Below are 15483 nucleotides of genomic sequence, written 5' to 3'. Positions count from 1 at the left end.
AGTTTTATTTTTTGTCTTCTAGGTCTGTTGAAATCTCCTTTGGAAGCTGGCCAGGTCTCATCTGCATTGACTTGCCACTCCTTTGGGGATGGATTGGGGGCTGCAGACTTGGAGTTGAATTGCCAGTCAATGGGAGAAAACACTATAAAAACGGAACCGGCTTCTCCTCTTGCTGAATTACAAGAGATTTCAACTGTGGAAGGTTCATATTTAGAGTTAACTTAAGCCTCATCTTATACATACCCTCTTCTTATACATACTTGCACTTCTGCTTTGATTGTGAACTAAAAAAAATTGACTTTTCTAATGCTGATGTTTCACCTTTTATTAATATTTCCTTATTTTTATGCTATATCTCTTTCTATATCTCTTTTATGATTCTGTTAATTTGTATTCCCTTTCCATGGTTAGTATGATTAGGGTTTTATCAATTTTGCTGATAGTTTGAAAAAACTACCTTTAATTTTCTCTATTGTTGGTCTTTTAAAAATATCATTGATTTCTGTTTTGATCTTTACTTCAGCTTCTTCTAGAACCTTAGGTAATTGAATTTTGATCTTCCTTCCTTTCTATTAATAATAGGAGCATTTGAAATTATAAATTTACTACTAAGCACTGCTTTAGCTGCATCCTACAGATTTATATATGTTGTATTTTTATTTTTATTCAATTTAAAATATCTTGTGATTTATTTGTTGGCCATGGGTTACTTAGAAATATGTTGTTTCATTTCCAAGGGATCAGAGAATATACTCTGTAGGATTTCAATCTTTTTACATTGTTGACTCTTATTTTATGGCCCAGAATATGATCTATCTTGGTGAATGTTCCATATGCACTTGAAAAGAATGTGTATTCTACCACTGTTGTGTGTTTGTTCTGTGTCTGTCAATTAGGTCAAGGTAGTTGATGGTATTTTTCTTTCTTTCTTTTTTCTTTTTTTTTTTTTAAGACTAGTCAAGTGCAATAGTGAGGAGGGGGGAAAGTAGTAGAACAAGGAGTTCAATCTGTAACTGACTGTGAACAGTCAAGGATGGTATTTTTCTGATAAGTATCTCCATGATTTTTTTATGGGGGTGGGATCTCGTTTTTTCTCCTTCCAAGAGAGGGGTGTTAAAATCTCTGATTGTGTATTTGTCTATTTCTTCCTCTAATTCTGTCATTTTTGCTTCATGTATTTTGAAGTACTGTTATGAGGTGCATACACATTTATAATTGTTACATCTTCCCAGTGAATTGCCCCTTTTATAATGTGAAATACCACTCTATCTTTGGTAATAGAGTAGACTTCAAGTCAAAGATGATCTGATGTTAGTATAGGTACTCCAGCTTTCTTTTGCTTACTGTGTGCCTGGTGATTCTGTTTATCTCTTCTGTCAACATAACTGTGTCTTTAAATTTGAAGTCTTCTTTTAGACAACATATAGTAAAGCCTTTTATTAATAACTGCAATGTTTAGTCTAACATTAAATGTAATTATAGATATGGTTGGTTTTAGGTCTACATTTTGTTATTTGTTTTCTGTTTACCTTATTTGCGTTTTGTTCTTTTCCTTCTTTCCTGTTTTCTTAGGTTAATTGAGTTTTTTTTAGAATTCCATTTTAACTCATGTGTTAGCTTTTAGCTATATTTCTTAGCATTATTTTTAGAGATTACTCTAGGATTTATGATATATATGCTTTTCATGTTTACTTAGAGTTAATATTGAACCATTTTATGTAAAATGTTGTTTAGTTCCATTAACCTATCCTATGCTGTAGTTGTCACATGATTTATATCTACATGTGCTGTAAAATTCACAATATAGTATTATAACTTTTGCTCTAAACAATTATGTGTTTTAAAGACAATAAGACAAAAAAGATAGTCTTACTTACATTCATGTTTATCATTTCTGGTATTCTTCATTTCTTCCTGAAGCTTTCTTTTCAGCTTGAAAAATTTCCTTTCGCTTTTCTTGTGGGTTTCCTGATGACAAATTAATTCTCTTGGTTTTTGTTTATCTGAACGTGATTTTATTTAACTGTCATTTTTGAAGGATATTTTCACTGAATATAGACTTGTGGGTTTCTTTGAGCACTTTAATAATGTTCTTCTGGCTTCTGTTGTTTCTGAAGGGAGTGAGTGATCATTTATGTCATTGCTCCCCTGTTTGTAATGTGTTGTTTTATTTCTGTCTGCTTCCACATTTTTTCTTTTTATCTTTGGTTTTTAGCAGTTTGACTGCAATATATTTAGGTTTGTTTTATTTTGTATTTAACCTGCTTGGGATTCACTGAGCTTGAATGTGAAAACAAATGTCTTCCATCAAATTTCAGCCATAATTTGTTTCAATATTTTGTTGTGCCCCATTCTCTCTGGCTTCTACTTGGGAATTCACTTGATTCTTATGTTAAATCTTTTCAGTTCTAGAACTTCCATTTGGTCCTTCTGTCTAATTCTGTTTCTCTGCTGAGATTTCCCATCTGTTTATTCATCATGAGCATAGTTTTAATAGCTGCTCTAAAGTCCTTGTCTACCAACTGCAACATCTAGATTATTTTGACTTTTCTTTTGACAATGGGCCACACTTTGCCTTTTCTTCATATGCCTAATGTTTTGGATTGTAACCTGAACGTTGTGACTGATGTCTTGTGGTTTGGATTAGGTTGTGTTCTTCTAAAGAATACTGATTTCTTTATTTTTATAGCACAGTAAGCTTGGCTGAACTCAAAGTTCACATTGTTTTCCTCTGCAATGAGCAGCAGCTAAAATCTCTGTTTAGTTCTTCTAGCTTTTGTTGGGCTGCTTGGAGCTCTGTACCTTCAGAGTTTAGCCAGAGATTTAGGCAGAGTTTAGAAGCAGAAATTTGGGCCACCTGTTTGTGGCTCTCTTCTTTCTAGGATTTTCCCTTGCTCTTTCAACCTGTTGTAGTTGCACTGAACTTGTCTTATGCTTCTTCAACCAGTAAGACTAAAGGTTTCTATCTGAATTATAGCTCCCTGGTGCTACTGACAGGGGCCTGCTTTTGGGCAAAAAACCTTAAAAAATGGAAAACTCATCCCGTGCTCTTCTCTTCTTTTCCTTATTCCAAATGTCTGACTCCTCTTATTTTTCTGCCTGCTTTTTGTTGCTCTCCAGTGCTTTTAGGTATTTATTTTGTAATATTTTTTTCTAGAGTTTGTAATGCTTATATGCAAAAGGATTGTTCCAATATGAGATATTTTACCATTACTGAAAGAGAAACCTCCACCTCATGTTAATATGCTGCCTTAGGAAATCATATACATTTAACCACACAGAGGGATGCTTTTTCTCTCATATAGTGATTGCTTGTTGCATTGATAGCTATTTGGTTGTAATTGGTAATGTAATTTAGACCCCTGGACCTGGTCTAAACTCTTAGTTTTGATAGTGTTATGTTTGTGGTTAATTGTCAGAGTACAGGATGGTTCTTTTTTTTTTTTTTTTTTTTTTTTTGAGACAGAGTCTCACTTTGTTGCCTGGACTAGAGTGCCGTGGTGTCAGCCTAGCTCACAGCAACCTCAAACTCCTGGGCTCAAGCAATCCTACTGCCTCAGCCTCCCGAGTAGCTGGGACTACAGGCATGCGCCACCATGCCTGGCTAATTTTTTCTATATATTTTTAGTTGTCCAGCTAATTTGCTTCTATTTTTTTTTTAGTAGAGACAGGGTCTCACTCTTGCTCAGGCTGGTCTCAAACTCCTGAGCTGAAATGATCCACCCGCTCCAGCCTCCCAGAGTGCTAGGATTACAGGTGTGAGCCACCGCACCCAGCCCCAGGATGGTTCTTGATCATTGGTCGTCTAAAGTGAAGAACATCTAAGCTACCTTTTTGTGTATGTGTGTGTACTTATTTTACTTTTCCGTTTTAAAAAGCAGTATACAATAATGTGTGCTGGTCATAAAAATCCAAACATGATGGGCATGGTGGCTCACACCTGTAATCGTAGCACTTTGGGAGGTCTAGGTAGGAGGATCACTTGAGGCCAGGAGTTCAAGACCAGCCTTAGCAACATAGCACGATCCCATCTCTACAACAAATAAAAAAGTTAGTCGGGCATGGTAGCATGTGTCTGTACTCCCAGCTACTTGGGAGGCTGAGATGGGAGGATTGCTTGAGCCCAAGAGTTTCAGGTTGCAGTGAGCTATGATGATGCCATTGGACTCTAGCCCAGGTGACAGAGTGAAACCCTCCCTGTCTCCAGGAAAATGAATAAGTAAGTAAATAAATCTAAACAATGTAGAGGTACTAGGAATAAAAGTGAAAGTTCTCTATCTTGACTTTTTCTTTTTGGATAAACTTCTATTACTAGTTTGTGATTTTTCCAGATCTTTTTCTGTGCATTTACATAAGTAGGGAAGCAATTAAGATTTTATCATTTTTAAATGTTAAGTGTGATAATTATAGGCTTATTGTTCTCTGATTTATTTTTATAGCATTTATTGAGATTTTTCCATGTCAGTACATCTACCTCATTCTTTTCAATGGTTAAATATTTGTTTCTAGTAAGAATATTTCATCTATATTTAATCATTTCCCTTTTGATGAACATTTAAATTATTTCCAAGTAGTCAGTATTTTATTTTATTTTTTTTAGAGATGGGATCTCACTCTGTTTCCCAGGCTGATCTTGAACTCCTCAAGCCATCCTCCCAAGTAGATGGGATTATAGGCACGAACCACTGCACCTGGTTCCGAGAAGGTGGTATTTTAAACAATGATGTAGTGGTAATCCTTGAACATATATGTTTTTGACCACTCAGAGAATAGACCTATAGGTTAAGTTTCTCTTGTGTGTAATTGTTGGATTCAAGGGAATGCACATTTTAAATTTCATTACCAAATCATCCTCCAAAAAGATCATCTCACTTTATATTTCGTGTTATCTACCAAGGAAATGGTAGATCCTCACATCCTTGCCATCTGGATATTGTTCATCTTTTACATTTTCACTAATTTATGTTAACATTGGAAACAAGATTTCTTTCTTTCTTTCTCTCTCTTTTTTTTCTTTTTTTTAAGAGACTGGGGTGTTTTTATAATATGTTGCTCAGGCTGGTCTTGAACTCCTGGCCTCAAGTGATCCTCCTGCCTCAGCCTCCCAAAGTGCTAGGATTTTAAGTAGGAGCCACCCATCATGTCCAGCCTAGATTTCATTTTTTAACTTCTGTTTTTTAATGAAGTTGAGAAGATTTTAAAGTGTTTAGAATATTTATATTTTTCTGTGAATATATGACTGTGGATGTATATATTATATGTATGTTTATATTATATATGTTATAAAACTTAAATTTATTTTATTTTTGTTTATATATGCATTTTCCCATAAATAATTTTATTTATTGCAAGGTTGACTGGCAAGAAAAATAATCAAGATAAAAAGAAATTAAGAGACCGGGCACGGTGGCTCATGCCTGTAATCCTAGCACTCTGGGAGGCCGAGACGGGAGGATCGTTTGAGCTCAGGAGTTCGAGACCAGCCTGAGCAAGAGCAAGACCCCCCGTCTCTACTAAAAATAAAAAATAGAAAGAAATTAGCTGGACAACTAAAAATACATAGAAAAAATTAGCCAGGCATGGTTGCGCATGCCTGTAGTCCCAGCTACTCAGGAGGCTAAGGCAGTAGGATCGCTTGAGCCCAGGAGTCTGAGGTTGCTGTGAGCTAGACTGACGCCACGGGACTCTAGCCTGTGCAACGAAGTGAGACTCTGTCTCAAAAAAAAAAAAAAAAAGAAAGAAATTAAAAATCATTTTAATTTCAGCATAAGCCACCTTTTAAGAATTTTAATGGGGCTGAGCGCGGTGGCTCACGCCTGTAATCCTAGCACTCTGGGAGGCCGAGGCGGGCGGATCGTTTGAGTTCAGAAGTTTGAGACCAGCCTAAGCAAGAATGAGACCCCGTCTTCACTAAAAATGGAAAAAATTAGCTGGGTGTGGTGGCACATGCCTGTAGTCCCAGCTACCTGGGAGGCTGAGGCAGGAGTATCGCGTGAGCCCAGGAGTTTGAGGTTGCAGTGAGCTATAATCATGCCACTGTATTCTAGCCAAGGTGACAGAGCAAGATGCTGTCTCAAAAACAAAACAAAACAGTAATTTAAGTTATAAACAAAATTTTACATCGTGAAAAGGTTAATGACATTTAAATCATTTTGTTTTTAATGTGGCTGTTTATAAGACTTTTATACCATCATGATGATAATGTCTACAGAATTGTATACTTTTGTTTGGATAAGTAAAAGAATTTTTGTTTGAGTAACTTCATTTTTTTTTTTTTTGGTCTTGACCAGATGCTGTATATTAATAGTTAACATAAATGTTGTAGCAGAGCAGCTGTTTGAAAATGGGGAACTGAAAAGTACTCAAGTATTCATTCCTGGCTCGTCTGTGCTCCTTTTCTGTTGTTCCTTTGTGCAGCTGAGTCCAGAGTGCCGTGCCTCAGGCTCATGGTCACGCAAGGGATCTCCCTTTTCCTGCTGAGCCTCCTCTCAGTGTCAGGGCTTCTTTCCTCCCAACTTGCTTTTCTGTCATGTGGAGGAAATTATTAAAACTGATGTATAAATGAGGTGGAAATTTAATCTCAGAATTTAGTTGTCTGTTTTGGCAGGGAGAGTTCTAGATGACAGGCACGTTCTTTATAAGTCAGCAGATTAAGCTTTTAATTATGTTGTCTTAAGGGTGGTGTTAGATATCACTTGAAATTGGCAGTTAATTGTCTCTGCACTACTAGGAATTATGCCATGCATACAAGATAAGTTTGGAGACTAGGTTAGAAGCTAAATCCAGTGCCTGTTGTAAAGTTTATATACTTTGTGGGGCCTTAAGGCTATCTTTTTCCAAAATATACACACACATAATTTCTGGGATTGTAGTGCTCACATTGTAGGCATTCCTGTATTTTTTTGAAATAGGTATATGCTTTTTGCTTTGATGAGTTAAAAGCCAGAGGAGAATGCAATTTCAGTTGTTCTACTTGGGCAGGCATTTGTTTATGCTGTAAAACAGAAGTTAGAGTCATGCCCTTGGAGAACTCACATTATTTTCTAAATCTGAGCTCAGCCTATTTGGCCATTCACAGATAACCAGGGCTACTTGCAAATGGGCTGTTGTCCATTCATTCATTTTAGCCAACAAATATTTAGCGAGTGCCAGACTCCATTCTAAGCTGCTTCATTTGTGAATATTCTGCAGGAAACATAGAATAAACAAGAGAGAAGACTGAATAGAAGTACAAGGTCATTCAGCTAATCTTCTTTTTACTAAGTATCTAGTAGAAGTGGGACACTTTGCCGCATGGTCTGGATCAGTGATTCTAATCTGTGACGTCTTGATGTCTTTGTTGTCAGTTAGAAAATGAATAAGGAGGCTGGGCACGGTGGCTTACGCATGTAATCCCAGCACTTTGGGAGGCTGAGGCAAGAGGATTGCTTGAGGCCAGGAGTTTGAGATCAGCCGGAGCAACATAGTGAAACCCCGTTTCTAAAGAAAAGAAAAATAAGCCAGGCATAGTAGGTAGCTCAAGCCTGTAGCCCCGGCTACTCTCGAGGCTGAGGCAGGAGAATTGCTTTATCCCAGGAGTCTGAGGTTGTGGTGAGCTATGATCATGCCACTGCACTCTAGCCTGGGTGACAGAGTGAGACCCTGGTCTCAAAAAAGAAGTAAATAAAATGAATAGGGAGTTGTTACTGAAGTATCAAAAATTAACAAATGATATAATTTTGAATTAACCAGCTTAGTTTCAGGGTAATGCCTGTAATAGTTTTTGCAAATGATATACCTTTAAATTAACCAGTTAAGATTTAGCACAATGACTGTAATAGTTTTGCTTTCATGAACTTGTGTTCTGTGTGGTTTCCTGAGTAGGAGAGTCATAGAGTTGCAGCCAAGTCATAGAGTTGTAGCCAAGTCATAGAGTTGTAGCCGTTTTCGTTTGGGAAGTTGTGAGTGTTTATGGTCTGTCATTTTACCAAGCATGTATTGTGGTGGAAAACTGAGAATTCATTGTTCTAAGGATTAGAGAGATTACTGGGACATCTGGTCCATCCCTTCCAGGTCTTTCTGTCTGGGGGAATAGATAAGACTTCAGCTACCTATATTATAAGAGAGAAAGTAAAGTGATGTCATGAGAAACATTTAGAATAAAGCTATGGGAGTAGAGAGAAGAATGATAGTGAAAATGTGTGCCTGCTACATAGTACTTCAATTCAGGAATCATTGAGCCTTTACTGTATGGCTAGGAGTTTTGCTAACTGTTGTATGCAAAGATGAATGGGCATTCTTGATCTTAGTGTTCATTAACTGCTATTTGGATTTGCTATTGGGACAGAGGTGTGATATTTAGGTAGGTGATTTGAGGGCAGGGATGGAAGAAGGTGGTACTTGCACTTGGCCTTGAAGGATGGGTAGCAGTTAAGCATTTGGAGATGGAGGCAAAGCAGTGTGTATAGCATGACTACAGAGTCTTTTCTGAAACTGTCAGGTGTGCTTCCAGAAGTGGGTTAAGGGTGAACAGATAAGTTGCTATAAAACTGAGGTGAGTCATTTTGAGGAGTTTATGGAGCTACTGTAAAATGCTACATTCTCAGGATAGGGTGATAGTCCTGCATCATTCACTTGGATCTGTACATTAGTACATTTAGCTATTTTGTGGCCTCAAGGTAATTTTCCTGTGTATAGTTTTAAGAAGTTTTTATTCTGAAAAAATTTGAGTTATAAAAAAAGTTGCAAAAAATGGTACGAAGAATATACCTTTAACCAAATTTCCCTTTGTTAGCAATTTGTCATATTTATTTTATTATTCTATTTTTTGAAGTACTTTTCTTGAATTGTTTGAAAATAAGTTCCATCTATTCATTGAGATTTATCAAAAATAAATAAATTAATTAATTAATTAAAAATAGAGTAAGTTCCAGATCTTTATCCCTAAATACTTCAGTGTGTCTTTCCTAAAAGCAAGAATGTTCTCCTATATCACCACAATACAATGATCATAATTAGGACCTTCCTGAAACTTCACCAGGGATTTAGTTAGTACTTTACCCTCATTTATGGCAGTGATCTTGTCTTCATTCAGTATACTTTTTAAGATAACTTTTATTTGTTTAATACTAGCCTTTTGATGAGTTTTTACAACTATGAATTAAGGCAGCTGGGACCCCTATTTAAAAAATTATAAAGTCTTTTTTTTTTTTTTAAGAGATAGGGTCTTTCTATGTTGCCCAGACTGGCCCTGAACTCCTAGGTTTAAGCAATCCTCTGCCTCAGCCTCTCAAGTAGCTGAGGATACAGGTGTGTGCCAGTGCACCTGATTGAAAGTTATTTTGATTTATTTTCTATAAATTTTACAACCAATGTGTACTAAGAAACATTAAAACCAATTATAGGCTGGGCTTGGTGGCTCTCTCCTGTAATCCTAGCACTCTAGGCCAAGGCGGGAGAATCGCTTGAGGTCAGTTGTTCCAGACCAGCCTGAGCAAGAGCAAGACCCGTTTCTACCAAAATAGAAAAAATTAGTTGAGAGTGGTGGCGTGTGCCTGTAGTCCCAGCTACTTGGGAGGCTGAGGCAGGAGGATTGCTTAAGCCCAGGAGTTTGAGGTTGCAGTGAGCTACTATTACATCACACCACTGCACTCTACCCAGTAGAACAGAGCGTCTAACTTTTCACTATTAATTCTCCCTGTATTTTTTTTTTTAATTTCTTTTGAGCCAGGGTCTTGCTCTGTCACCCAGGCTAGAGTGTAGTGTCATCATAGCTCACCATAACCTCAAATTCCTGGGTTCTAGCAATCCTCCTGCCTCAGCTTCCCAAGTAGCTGGGACCATAGGTGTGTACTACCACATCCAGCTAATTTTAAAATTTTTTTGTAGAGACAGAGTCTTGCTATATTGCCCAGGCTGGTGTCAAACTGCTGGCCTCAAGCAATCTTCCCACCTTGGCCTCCCCAAACCCAGTCTCTCCCTGTTTTATAGGCAAAGAACCCAATATTTGGCAAGGAGTGACTTAGCCAGAGTTGCACACTTCCTAATGTTTGGTAATGTAGAGTCTGTAACTTCCGACTGGGTACCTAATTTTATTTAATAAGAGGCTGGGTGCTATATAAATCAAGTGAAATGATCAGAGTCCCTGCCTTTAGGAACATTGCATAGTATATGATGCAAAATTACCACTGCTCTCTGGGGCCTCATTAAAGCAGCGTGTACACTCAGAGTAAGAAGCTTAGTGAGGTGGCTAGGTTTGAAGAATAATGTGTGGTACAAGTAATACCAGTGCTCCAGGAAAGGGTGGTGCCTTTGGAATTCTTTAATTTGAAGGGGGAAAATATGTTGATCTGGAAACTGAGTGGTGTTCCTGGTGTTTCTTTTGGAACAAGGGTTTAGTGGTGAGTTCAGGACAATCCAGCAAGATTGCTGCGGGAGCCGGAGGTTGTTGAGAACTCATTCACCAGGAATGTATTATGTAAGTAAGCAGGAAATAGGGCGGGACAGCCATCAGAAACATCCAGCCAGCCCCCTGGAGGTCAGGATGCTGCCTTAGTCACTGTTTAGTTATTGCTTTCCTGAGCTGGTGCCACAGTTTTGGCATTTCTAAACTGAGATGGAGTCACTATCTGAGACACTGGCGCGAAGGAGGCTCTTAGGCAGCAGGAGGACATGCTGGGGAATGCAACACATCTAGTCCAGAGCAGAAGAGAGGCAGCTAGCTGTTTGTTCCAAACCCAGCTCTGACATTTGGGGCAGCTCTGCCACCTTGTGGAATAAATGCTGAATTATGTTTGTTTTTTTTTTTAAATGGGGACCAAGTATAGAGATTGCATTCTAGGGGATAGGCTTGAAATGTCCACCAGGACTGTGTGTTAGCAGGATTGCTTTCCTTCTGCTTATTCTGTGGACTCAAAGTAGTTTTAGTGCATATATTTTTTTCTACGTATATATTTTTCCCAAAATGCCTACAGTAGAAGCAATTCTGCATATATTTTTAAGAAGTTTTTGTTTTGAAATAATTTCAGATTTGTAAAAAAGTTGCAAAAATAGCACAAAGAATTCCCTTATACTTTTCCCTATGTTGGAGAATATAGATTGCCCAGTTGTTAGCAGTTTACTATGTTTGCTTTAGTATTTTCTCTCCAGTTTTTTAAAATTTAACAAAAAGTTTAATACGAAAATGTATATGACCCGATTTTGACATTATAGTAAAACAGGCCCTTTGGAGAGGGGACATGGATTTCTCTGCTGAGCAGCCATTATTTACGCTCATTCCAAAGCTTCTAACATGATGATAATATTTCCTTGTGTTACCACTATGCCGGTATTTTTCTGTTGCCCACTAGTTGCCGTCTCCACACATTCATCTATCACAAGATTCATGAAGGAATGAAATCCCCACAATATTCCTTGGACATGTCTGCCACCATTTAATTTCATTTTTCAACTCGGGAGGGTGAGCTATGCTCAGGGTTTCTGCACCGCAGAATCAGAGACGTCTAAGAATTTATGGCTGCCCGCATGGTTCCGCGGTAGGCCGAGTGTCTTGTGTCTGACCTCTCTCAAAGTAAGTATTTTTTTCAAATTGTTTGAAAATAAGTTGCAGGCCTCTACCCCTAAGTAAATCAGCATGTATTTCCTGAAAACAAGGATGTTCTCTTACATTGCCAGAATATAATGATCAAAATCAGGACCTTTTTCTAACTTTGCTAGTTCTACTTAATGTCCTTTGTGGCAAAAGTGGGGAAAAAGTTCTGGTCAGAATTTTATCCACGAGCACACATTGACTTTGACTGTCATGTCTCTTTTGTTTCCTTTGATCTGTTAAATAATCAGTCTTTGTCTTTCATGACCTTGACAGTTCTGAAGAATATGATGTCCCTAAAATCGGGTTTTTCTGATGTATCCTGATAATTAGATTTAGGTTATTCACTTTTAGCAGAAATACCACACAAGTAATGCTGTGTCCTTTTCAAGTGCATTCTGTCAGGAGGCACATGATAATCTGGTCCCATTTACTGGTGATAGTAACTTTGATCACTTACCTAAGGTAGTATCTACTAGCATTCTCTACTGTAAAGGTACTATTTTTCCCTTTATAATAAGTTTCTTGTAAGAGGATACTTTGAAACTAATATCTTGTTTCGTCATCAAACTCCTACTGACTATTTTAGTATCCACTGATGTTTTTTGCATGAAATGATTTTTACTTTGATGGCTGCCAAATGATGATTTCTAACTCTCATCATTCCTTCAACATTTATCAGTTTGTATACTGTCATAAGGAGATTTCCCACCCTCCCTCCTTTCCTTCGTTTCCTTGTTTGTTTATATCCATATGGACTCATGGATTCTTACTTTGTTCTATGGGTTATCATCTATTTCTACCATTATTTGTTTTAATATTGTCCCAGATTTGGCCAGTGAGAGCATTCCAAACTGACTCCTATGTCATATCATTTTTTGAGCACTTCTTTATTTTCTTGCACAACAAGTTGAGTTCTAAGCTCATCTTGTACATTTCTCCAGAAAGCCCTGATTTCTTTAAAGTGGTGAATTATATTTAAGAAACCAAGATCTGGGTGTGAGATGTGCTCATTGCTGCTAGAATACGCAGAAAAAGGCCGGGTGCAGTGGCTCACGCCTGTAATCCTAGCCCTCTGGGAGGCCGAGGCGGGTGGATCGCTCAAGGTCAGGAGTTGGAGACCAGCCTGAGCGAGACCCCGTCTCTACTAAAAATAGAAATAAAAATTATCTGGACAACTAAAAACATATATAGAAAAAATTAGCCGGGCATGGTGGCGCATGCCTGTAGTCCCAGCTACTTGGGAGGCTGAGGCAGTAGGATTGCTTCAGCCCAGGAGTTTGAGGTTGCTGTGAGCTAGGCTGACGCCATGGCACTCACTCTAGCCCGGGCAACAAAGTGAGACTCTGTCTCAAAAAAAAAAAAAAGGAATACGCAGAAAAAATATGGAAGTTCCTCTTTACTACCTGCCTTCCTGTCCCATGCCCCTCTCTGGAGGTAAGATTATCTATATCAGTAAATGTGGAGCTACTTTTTTTTTTTTGTGGAGACAGAGTCTTGCTCTGTCACCCCAGCTAGAGTGCAATGGCGTCATTGTAGCTCACTGCAACTTTCAACTCCTGGGCTCAAGCAATCTTCCTGCTTCAGCCTCGGAAGTAGCTGGGACTAGAGGCATATGCCACCACGCTCAGCTAATTTTTCTATTTTTAGTAGAGATGGGGTCTTGCTTTTGCTCAGGCTGGTCTCGAACTCCTGACCTCAAGTGATCTTCCTGCCTCAGCTTCCCAGAGTGCTAGGATTACAGGCATGAGCCACAGTGCCTGGCCTACTTCATTCTTTTGAATGGCTGATTAGACTTACATAATGTGTGCCGAGTGTCATGGCATATGCCTATAGTCCCATCTACTCAGTAAGCCAAGGTGGGAGAATGGCTTGAGCCCAGGAATTTGAGGCCAACCTGGGCAACATAGCAAGATCCCCATCTCTAACCACCTTCCCCCCCCCACAACTACATAATGCAGACTTGCTATAAGTTTGTTTAATTGCTTCTCCATTTTTGGTCATTTTGATTGTTTAATTTTCTTTCTAAGCATTTTGCAGAACTTGCCTTGAATATTTAAATCTGTTCATGTTTCCCTTTGATTGTTTTTAGTTGCTTCATAGCTGAGAAAATTATTACTTCATGGACCTGAAAATGTTATATTCATTATAGTATTTGAGGTACATGTCACAAAGATATCCAACTACTGGGCCATGTGGTGTCATTGCTGACAAAAATGCCAACTGTGTTGGGCCTTGGTGCTGAGGGAACACAAGACAACGAGAAGTGGCTCTTATCCTCTGGCTGGAGAAGTGATAGAGGATCTAGGAGCAGATGCTGAGTGTTAATGACGAAGTGCAGCAGATAGTCCTTTGTGCTGGGAGTTGGTGGCATGTGGTCCTCCAGTGTCAGGGCCATCTGGATGCCTTCCTGCATGTGGAGCAAGCTGGGTCTGGATGGAAGTGAAAACTTGGCTGTGAGCCAGGAAGGAGTGGCAGGGAGAGGGCACAGGCTGAGCACAGGTGTGAGCTGTGAGAGCATGAAGCAGTTGCCGGGTCCAGCAGTTGGAGGCCTCGTTGTAGATAATGCGAGATGAGTTTGGAAAGCAAGATGACACTTAGATTGACGTGAGACTTGAATGCCAGACTGCGTATTGCCAGCCAGGCTGAATATCACCATCATAGTCATCTAATTGTGAGGTTTCTAGATACAGTCAATGGGCATACAAAAGATTGAACAGGACATTTATGTCTAAGCCAAGTTTCAGAAAACATAGTTGAAAAACTTTTTTAGCCTAAAAATAATGTATGCTTACTGTAAAAGGAAAAGCATAAAGCATTATCCAATTATATAGAAAATGAGAGGACTGCTGATCCCGCTTTGCATTATCTATTGCTGTCTGGTAATATTACCACAGACGTAGCTAAAGACAACACATTTACTTTCTCACCATTTTTGTGGGTGAGGAGTTCAAGCACAGCTTAGCTGGGTCCTCTGCAAGCTTGAAATCAAGGAGCTGGCCAGGGCCATGGTCTCATCTGAAAACTCTACTGGGGAGGGATCCAGGCTTACGTGTTTGTTGGCACCATTCAGTCCTTACAAGCTGTTAGACTCAGGGCCTCAGTTTCTGCTGGTACTCTCTGTTCCTTGCCTCATGACACTAAGTGAGCAAGGGAGAGTGTCTACTAGTAAGACGGGACGTTATAGTCTTACGTAATATAATCACAAAAGTGACATACTGTCACTTTTGTCCTGTTCTATTAGAGAGACAAGTTACAGGTGCTGCCCATACTCAGGCAGAGGGGATTACGCAAGGGCATGATAGCAGGAGGCAGGGGTTATTAGAAGACATCTCAGAGTCTGTCTTCCCTCCTTCCCCCCAAAGAAGATAAAGAAAACATTCCTTAGAGTCACCATTATTAAAAGCAAAATCTGTGGACCATTTTTATCTGCATACACCAATGTTTATTAGTAATTTAGGAGTGACAAGAGCAAAGGGTGACTTGGCATTTTTAGCCTGGACACCTAAGAGCAAGCTCTGTACTTTGTCTTGATTCCTTCAAACAAAAATCTGCTAAACACAAGGAAGAGCACAGGGCATTTAAATGGTAATACCAGTAACTGGTTGGAAATATTGATTTTCATACTGCTTTCTAAAACAGGAATAAATCGGTTTCAGTAGTTTGTCTTCTATCCCAAGAGTAATTTGATTACTCCTCACTTTTGAACCAGGCTCCCTTGAAGATTTAATTTACGTATTTTCTGCCCTGTGTATCCTAGTAACTGCTCCCATGTTGACAAGGACTCATGGTATCCTAAGAGAAGATGACATCACTTAGCTGGTGCCACCAGTGATGTACATTCCAAATGAACTGTCCTCCCATTGGGGAATACACACCTGTGTGTGAGACTTGGGATTCATGTAGAGTAGACTGTG

The 15483-nt window shown here is 38.8% G+C and overlaps 2 protein-coding genes across 6 annotated transcripts in view; one reads left to right on the top strand and one right to left on the bottom strand.

Annotated features, from left to right (window-relative positions):
* The window catches only part of PHF20 (PHD finger protein 20), a 108498-nt gene that overhangs the window by 64089 nt on the left and 28926 nt on the right, over positions 1 to 15483 (top strand). For all 5 annotated transcript variants that reach the window (XR_006729488.1, XM_045528673.1, XM_045528674.1 and 2 more), the window contains one exon: positions 23 to 202. Coding sequence is in view for 4 of the 5 variants with exons in the window: in XM_045528673.1 (XP_045384629.1) it covers positions 23 to 202 (180 nt within the window). In the remaining variant the exon portion in view is untranslated. The remainder of the gene's footprint in view (positions 1 to 22; positions 203 to 15483) is intronic.
* Positions 11251 to 11421, bottom strand: LOC123622386 (small nuclear ribonucleoprotein G-like). Its single transcript, XM_045528677.1, has one exon. The coding sequence runs from the start codon at positions 11419 to 11421 to the stop codon at positions 11251 to 11253; it is 171 nt and encodes a 56-aa protein (XP_045384633.1).

The sequence above is a fragment of the Lemur catta genome, chromosome 17 (assembly GCF_020740605.2).
Source record: "Lemur catta isolate mLemCat1 chromosome 17, mLemCat1.pri, whole genome shotgun sequence".
In the NCBI taxonomy this organism is placed as follows: Eukaryota; Metazoa; Chordata; class Mammalia; order Primates; family Lemuridae; genus Lemur; species Lemur catta.
The sequence above is the reverse complement of the archived record's forward strand: the minus strand, read 5'-3'. Positions and strand labels throughout refer to the sequence as shown.